The following is a 7,561-nucleotide window of genomic DNA, read 5'->3' as shown; positions in this document are numbered from 1 at the left end:
CGATACGCGAAAACACGAATCTTGTAAACAGTGTTCAAAGCAGCTTCCCAGAGAAACGCTTGCTGGAGATAATAAGCAACAACCTTAGCCAAAACCAAACCGGCCAAGACGAGACACTCGCCTTTGAGCTTCATCAAGCTGGCAGAGTTAGCGTTAAGGTTAGAAGTGAAGGAGCCGAGCCTAGGAACAATCTGAGAAAGAGATACAACAGAGACACAGCTGCAGAGCCAGCCAAGGAGGACGGTTCTGGATTCCGATTGTAGATATGGTTTAACATTTTCAAGGGGTTTTAGTGAATTGACTGTTGGGTTATTGGCACGGAGACGGAGAGTGGTGGTTTTACGGGAGCTCAGAGGTTTCGTGGATGGTTGAAATGTGGGTTTGAGAAAGAGGAGAGATGAGCTCCGGCGATGAGATAGCGGCGGTGGAGGAATGAGGAGACACTGCGGCGTCGTGATGCGGAGGAGAATTGCCATTTGCTCTCTCTCCAAAAAAAATCGAATCAAACAAATTAAACGAATTCTCCTTAACCGAACCTAAACCGACTACATCAGCGTTTTTATGAATTTACAAAGACAGGCCCTTTAATATACATTTGTGGAAAAGTGTCAAATGCTTAAAGGTTAAATGATTTATTGATTTTATAAATAAAAAATGTCAAAAAAACATCATTTTATTTTAAATGATGAACAAAACATGAATTTTACATGTGGTAGATTAAATATCTAATTTTTATTGAGTTTCTAAATAATTCATAAAATTTTGTTGACTTTCTTAAAAAATCATAAACTTTTGTTGATTTTGTTATATAAACATGAATTTGAATTACTATAAAGAAAAATTTAACGGTTTCATTATCCATTAAAAGATTTGTCTGAATAATAAAACAAAACCTTGTGATTTATTTAAAAGTCAATTTAACGTTTAATCTCTGTTAACAAACTTTGATAACGTCATGCCTTGATAAAGTCAAGGAAAAGTTGTGGTTTTTTTCGAAAGTCAATTAAAGTTAGAGGTTTAATTTACCACAAGCAAAATTTATGATTATTTTCATTATAATTGTAGATTTTAAAAACAAAAAAAAACTAAACAAATATTTCTCAAATTATATGCGGAGGAGAATTGTCATTTGCTCTCTCTCAGTCTCTCTCCTAAACAAATCGAATCATACAAATTGCCATTTGCTAATTCTTCTTACCTGAATCTAAACCAACTATTGAAACTATAAGCCTTTTATGAATTTACAACCCCAGACCCTTTAATGATCCATATGTGTCTATACATTTTGAGGAGAAGTGTCAAATGCTCAAAGGTTAAATGATTAATTGATTTTATAAATGTCGAAAACTGTAAAAAAAAACATCATTTTATTTCAAGTGATGAACAAAACATGAATTTTACATGGTGGATTATATATCTAATTTTATTGACTTTCTAAATAATTCAGAAATTTTCGTTAATTTTCTTAAAAAATCACAAATTTTCATTGATTTTTTCATATAAAACATGAATTTGAATTACTATAGGTAGCAATTTAACAGTTTGATTATCCATTAAAAGATTCTTTTAAATAGTAAAAATGATTTATTTAGAATGTTAACGAAAATTCCTGATAAATTCCCAAAAATATCCGATAAAGTTTATAAACTTCGTTAACATCATGATAAAGTCGAGAAAAGTTTGTGATTTTGTTCCAAAAGTCAATAAAAGTTAGAGGTTAATTTACCACAAGCAAAATTCATGATTCTCATAATAATTGTAGATTTTGAAAATAAAAAACTAAGCAAAATATTTGCACAAAAAAAAACTAAGCAAATAAGGAGTTAAATAAAAGAAAAAGATAAGCATACCATGAGCAACAAATTGGAAGCTAATAATATTTACATGAATTAGTAGTATGTGAATTACCAATTAATGACCATACATGAGAACTGTGAATTAAATGTACAATAATTGAGAGTTATCATGGTTATGATCATGATGAATATGCAGGGTGAATAACATAAAACTCATTCCAAAACAAAGAGAGAGATTAAAGTAGATTTGAGAAATCCCCGTGATCATGGCGGATGAGTCTAAAATCTAACTATATACATATTAGTTATGCAAAGTCTATGAAATTTTTAATTAAGTACAATTTGTATGCATCCCCATAATATATTTTTATCTAATTAATCATGAGTTTTTATCACCAAGCTCATAATTATTACAGAAGGCAGTTCCGAACTAATTAAGGGGAAATAAGAGCGTTTGCTTGACGAACAAGAAACCAATACAGTATTTAAGTTTTTTCCCCAAATTTTACAATTTTTAACTAGTTCATACTTAATAGAAAAATTATCCGTTTTGAGATTAACCAAGTTGGATTGAAATAGTTCCTTTTAGTTACCAGAGCCGAAGCCACGAGGACCTGGCTTGCTTGATGCTGACTCTACAAATTTTTTCCTTGAGTCCGCCTTTCTCTTCCTCCTCGCAGTTCCAGGTGGAGCCTGAAGATACAATTACAAGAATCCATTAAAACTCTTTCAGATGTTAAACGGTGAAGAAGACGAAGAAGAAGGAAGAAGAAACCTTTTGTTGTTCTGCTTTCAATGCGTCCTCGAGACCGCTTAATGCAGGAATTGATCCTCCTTCCATTACTCCCATCAAGTTCTTCATTTTCACTCTCATTTGGAAGATTTGTGCTACGAGTGCGCTCACCTTAACAACAACAACAGCAACAAAAAAACGGTATTGAGAATCTTCTTTCTCTGAGATCTGCTGCAGAAACTAAGATTTGAAATCTGAGTGAGAGAGAGTACCTGCTGTTCTGTCTTTCCTGAATCTTTAGCAATTCTTTTTCTTCTCTCTGGTGATTCTGCTAGTAACTCTGGTCTCTCTCTTTCCTCTGTCCAACATATTTAAAACCAAGAATAAGACAACCAAAATCGAAATGCATTTTGTTTGTTTGATGGAATGGAAGAAAGGAACAGAGAAAAAAATACCGGGTGTCATCACTTCAATCATTGCTTCCATGACTAAAAGATTTTTTTCCGCTTCTCGGATTTGTGCTGGACTCACTTTCCCCATTCCAGGTATCATTCCAAGAACTCGTGTCATCGAACCCATTTTCGCAACAGCACGAGTCTGCTTTAGGAAATCGTTGAAGTCGAACTTTGCACTCATTATCTTCTTCTGTAGATCTTCAGCATCTTCTTGACGCATCTATAAAGACAGATGAAGAAGACTTTTCAACGTAGAGAGGGAGAGGGAGAGAAAACTAAAGTTTTGATTGTAATTTTAACTGAGAAAGAACTTACAACTTCTGTTGCCTTCTCTACAAATGAAAGCACGTCTCCCATTCCTAGAATTCTTCCGGCCATCCGATCTGGATAAAAGGGTTCAAGATCCTCCATTCGCTCTCCACGTCCTACCAGTTTGATTGGTTTTCCAGATACCTAGTGACACCCATTTACGAGTAAACTATCAATGTTAATTAAGCATACATTAAGTAACTTTTCTATGACATAACTGATCAAAGAAGAAGAACACTAACCTCCTTGACACTCAAAGCAGCACCACCTCTTGAATCACCATCTAGCTTCGTCAAAATGGCTCCTGTGATTCCTATCTCTACATTGAATGTTGTCACCAGAGCTGTAGGGAATACAGAAGCTCATTTTAGTATATGACTGATACAGGTCCGGTTCTGAATCTAATCCATTTTCAGATGTTTCGAAGTTTCTTGACAAATGTAGAATACAAACAGCGTACCTGCAGCTTCTTGTCCAGTCATGGCATCAACAACTAGTAACACTTCTGTGGGATTCAGAAATTTCTTCACGTCTTTTAATTCGTCCATCATGCCTTTATCTATCTGTCACAAAGATTCAATTTCATGACTACAGCTACAACTACAACTACAATAGATTTACAGTACAATGACTCTCAAAGACGAAAGATTACCTGAAGCCTCCCGGCAGTATCCATGATGACTACATCGACATTATTCTTTTTAGCTTCTTTTAGACCTTGCTTTGCTATATCTGCAGGTTTTACATCAGTCCCTGCTGTATAAACCGGCACGCCAACCTGAAACAAAGAGGGCATCAGGAATGCACACAGGTTCACACACAGGTTCTCTTAAGCCATTTCTACGATGCACACGATGCTTCAAAAGTAAAAATTTCAATACCTGTTCACCTAAAATGACAAGTTGATCGATGGCGGCAGGTCGGTATACATCTCCAGCAATTAGCATGCAAGACTTTCCCTGTAATATCATAAAAGTCAGTGTAATTTGACAGAGAGTATCAAACAATCCCATCAAAAGTCTCCACTGTATTTTGAAAAGCATACCTGCTTCTTTAGGTAACAAGCTAGTTTAGCGCAAACCGTTGTCTTTCCAACTCCTTGGAGCCCAGCCAATAATATTACAGTAGGACCTGTTTTAGCAAACTGTAGCTCAGATACTTCTCCACCCATCAATTTCACTAGCTCATCATGTACAATCTGCACCATAGCCATGATAAGCCACACATCAGTACTATTGAAACCAAAATGATCTAGTGAGTCAACTATAAAAACCATTATGCTAATGAAAAAAATATGGGGAAGAGATGAAACAGAAACAAAAATAAGAACCTCTTTCATTGCGGATTACCTTGACCAATTGCTGATCTGGTTTGACACCACGAATGACACCCATTCCAACGGCTTGGTCACTAACAGACTGAACGAACCTTCTAACAACTGGGAGACTCACCTGTTAACAAAACCGCAAAGCGACTAAATCAGTTTAAGACCACATTCTTCAAAAGAACTCAAAATGAAACAGAACAAAACCGCCACTCACATCTGCTTCCAGGAGAGCTCTTCTAATATCTCGCATTGGTTCAGTAATATTATCTTTTGTCAAGACCTCTGCAAGTGCAAATAACGTAAACTAGCTTTTAAAACCGTGCTACTCCTTTCTGTATCCACCAGTAACAAAGCCCTTATAATTCAACAATCAATAAAACAATGTTTCTCTAATCCATTCCTCCTTCTCGGCTTGTGTTTGAGTTTAGCTAACAACCGAAGCTAGTAGCTCAAGGGAAAAAAAGAAATCGAACCTTCGCCTTTGAGTTTGCTCCAAGCAGCTTCGAGTCCACCAGTCAACTGACCAAACATCTCAGCTCTCACTTGGCTCCTTCTGTATCTTCCATAGCCAACAGTCTTCGAATTCACCCAACTCCATATCTCTCGCTACTCTCAACACAGAAGAACATCACAAAATAAACCAAAAGATCCTTACAAAACAACCCAAACAGAGATGAAAACGAAAACGAAACGGAGCAAATAATTTGAAGACAAACCGTGGAGGAGAGATTCCTAGAGGATAGAGAAGCTGAATTGCTGCTGGTACCGGTGAACGCAGAGCTAAACGTAGCCCTACTGCTTCTCCTGTTTCCGGTACAGCTCTGAGTACAAGGAGTTCTATTCACGGTGAAATGGCTGGAACATTGCAGAGCCTCCATTAGTAGTCAGTCAGTGATCAAAAGCTCAAAACTTTTCCGCAAAAATGTCTTCTTATCTTTCTTCTTCTTCTTCCAAAGATACAACCTTTTTTAGTTGGATGGTTCCATTTTATCTCTTTCGATGACGTGGCCGAGTAAGATGTGAGCTTTCCACAAAACGCAGCGTATGTAATCCCCCGGCCAGGCGAAGAAGAGGCGCGTCTGTTGAAACACGCGCAGCCGACTGCAGAGAGCCTCAGATCGTGACAAATGTACGGCTCAGATCTTACTCAACATCTCTTCTTGAACCAAGCTCAACGGTTTCCCTTACTTTATTGCAACATCAAAGACAGAAAAATATAAAGTGTTATTTTAACTTTAAGGGAAAGCCAAAGTAAAAATTAATTTTGACACAAAAACTTAAAATAAATTTATTTTTAAAAAAGTATTAACCATGAGAACCTAAAAAATACCAAATATTTTTTTAGAAATTCTACTGGTGATCTAAAAAATCTTCATACCATATGGTGTTCTACAAAAAAATATTTGGAACCCTACTAGGTAGAAGAAGTAGTCGCTCTTGTCAACATATTACCATGGAAGAATCCACCATCAAAATAATCTTCTTCTTGCTTCTCTATTTAATTAGTTAATATGGTTTTCTGATCATGAACTATATATGTAAAAAAATTATTATATTCTGAAAATTTGGAAAACCGAAAAAATAAAAAAACCGAGAAAACTGAACCGATTAACCCGAAAAAGCCGAATGCCCGGCTTATTTTTTTATGTTTAACGGAACGCCTCTCAGTCCCCCAGTCTTGGGTAATGAATAAGAAGAAGATTAGGACTCTGTGGGCTTATTGCAGGCCTGAACTAAATTAAAGGCCCACAGAATAAATAAGAGAATTAACAACGAACAACAAAATCTTCAAACCTAAAAAAATCTTCATACCATATGTAAAAGATCTGAAAAAAAAAGTATTTGGAACCCTACTAGGTAGAAGAAGTAGTCACCATGGAAGAATCCGCCATCAAAGTAATCTTCTTCTTCTTCTTCTTCTTGCTCGCTCGTTTTGATTAACCAGCTCCTTTGCTTCTCTCTTTTTATTGATTTTTAAGTAATGGTTTTCTGATCATGAAGAATATATGTAAGAAAATTATTATATTATGAGGTGATCAGTAGAATTTCTTATTAGAATCTTCTGTATCTTTTTTAGGGTGTGAAATTGCTGGATTTGAATGACAGTGCTGCAGACGCTCCAAAACGCCGGTAAATTTTATTTTGTACATATATATTTATTTTTGGGAATTTTTTTTTCCTTTTGTTGGTTGTGTTGATGATCATGATCATAGTATTGATATCAAAATCAAATTGTTGAATAATTAGCATTTTGACGACGATTTCCGTTGAGGGATATGACACTTCGCTTCCAGCTTATTATGTCGAGCTCGTGTTGGAAAAACATTTCTCTTCTTGTGGACAGATCATAAGTATTTGTGTTCCCGGAAACTATGAAAGAGGTATCCTCAAGAGGTACCTTTCTTTTCTTTCTTTTATTTGTGGCTTCTTATTAATTCTCTTCCTTCCAGTCCAGTCCAGGTCTCTCTCTCTCATTCATGTTTAATTATAATCTCAAAATACTTTTTTTTTGTTTTTTTTTGTTTTTATGTATTGTACTCTATCGTTTTACATCAGTGTTGCCTTCGTGCGGTTCGAGGGAGGAGCTGCCGCAGAAAAGGCGTTGAAACTTAATAATACTGTCATGTAAAGATGGACTGCAATTGTTAAGCCTGCAACCTTTACTGACTGGGGTCTTATTGATCCCACGTCTTTGAAAAGAACATACGTATACAGGTAACTTCTGATAAATATTTTCTTCTTTTTTGTAGGATGTACTACTACTAATTCTTGTAGTATCTGTAACATATATTTTTTCTAGCTAGAGCCTTTTGTCATGTTACTAATTTGGTTATTTCTCTCCTTGAATGAATCGATATTAATTAGGGTCTGCGTTACCGGACATGACACTTCCCTTCCTAACATTGATCTCAAGATGGCGTTCTGTAAACTTTTCTCTTCA

General features: G+C 35.8%; 1 protein-coding gene across 1 annotated transcript; it reads right to left on the bottom strand.

Annotated features, from left to right (window-relative positions):
- LOC104734417 (signal recognition particle 54 kDa protein, chloroplastic) lies at positions 2,144 to 5,607 on the bottom strand. The gene is made up of 14 exons (XM_010425346.2): positions 5,337 to 5,607; positions 5,094 to 5,226; positions 4,835 to 4,902; positions 4,643 to 4,744; positions 4,339 to 4,491; positions 4,175 to 4,252; positions 3,946 to 4,071; positions 3,754 to 3,856; positions 3,536 to 3,636; positions 3,300 to 3,437; positions 2,985 to 3,204; positions 2,802 to 2,887; positions 2,572 to 2,700; positions 2,144 to 2,489 (listed from the first exon to the last, which is right to left on the bottom strand). Exons 1-14 carry the CDS (start codon positions 5,496 to 5,498, stop codon positions 2,382 to 2,384), a joined length of 1,707 nt encoding a protein of 568 aa, XP_010423648.1. The 5' UTR covers positions 5,499 to 5,607; the 3' UTR covers positions 2,144 to 2,381.

Source organism: Camelina sativa, chromosome 8 (assembly GCF_000633955.1).
Source record: "Camelina sativa cultivar DH55 chromosome 8, Cs, whole genome shotgun sequence".
Lineage (NCBI taxonomy): Eukaryota > Viridiplantae > Streptophyta > Magnoliopsida > Brassicales > Brassicaceae > Camelina > Camelina sativa.
Note: the sequence above shows the minus strand (reverse complement) of the source record. Positions and strands in the feature narration are given on the sequence as shown.

Coding starts and splice junctions, on each gene's coding strand:
- LOC104734417 (XM_010425346.2), bottom strand. CDS start 5,498: ATGGAGGCTCTGCAATGTTCCAGCCATTTCACCGTGAATAGAACTCCT. Junction 4,253..4,338: donor CTTGTTACCTAAAGAAGCAG/GTATGCTTTTCA, acceptor ATGATATTACAG/GGAAAGTCTTGCATGCTAAT. Junction 4,072..4,174: donor TTGTCATTTTAGGTGAACAG/GTATTGAAATTT, acceptor TCTTTGTTTCAG/GTTGGCGTGCCGGTTTATAC.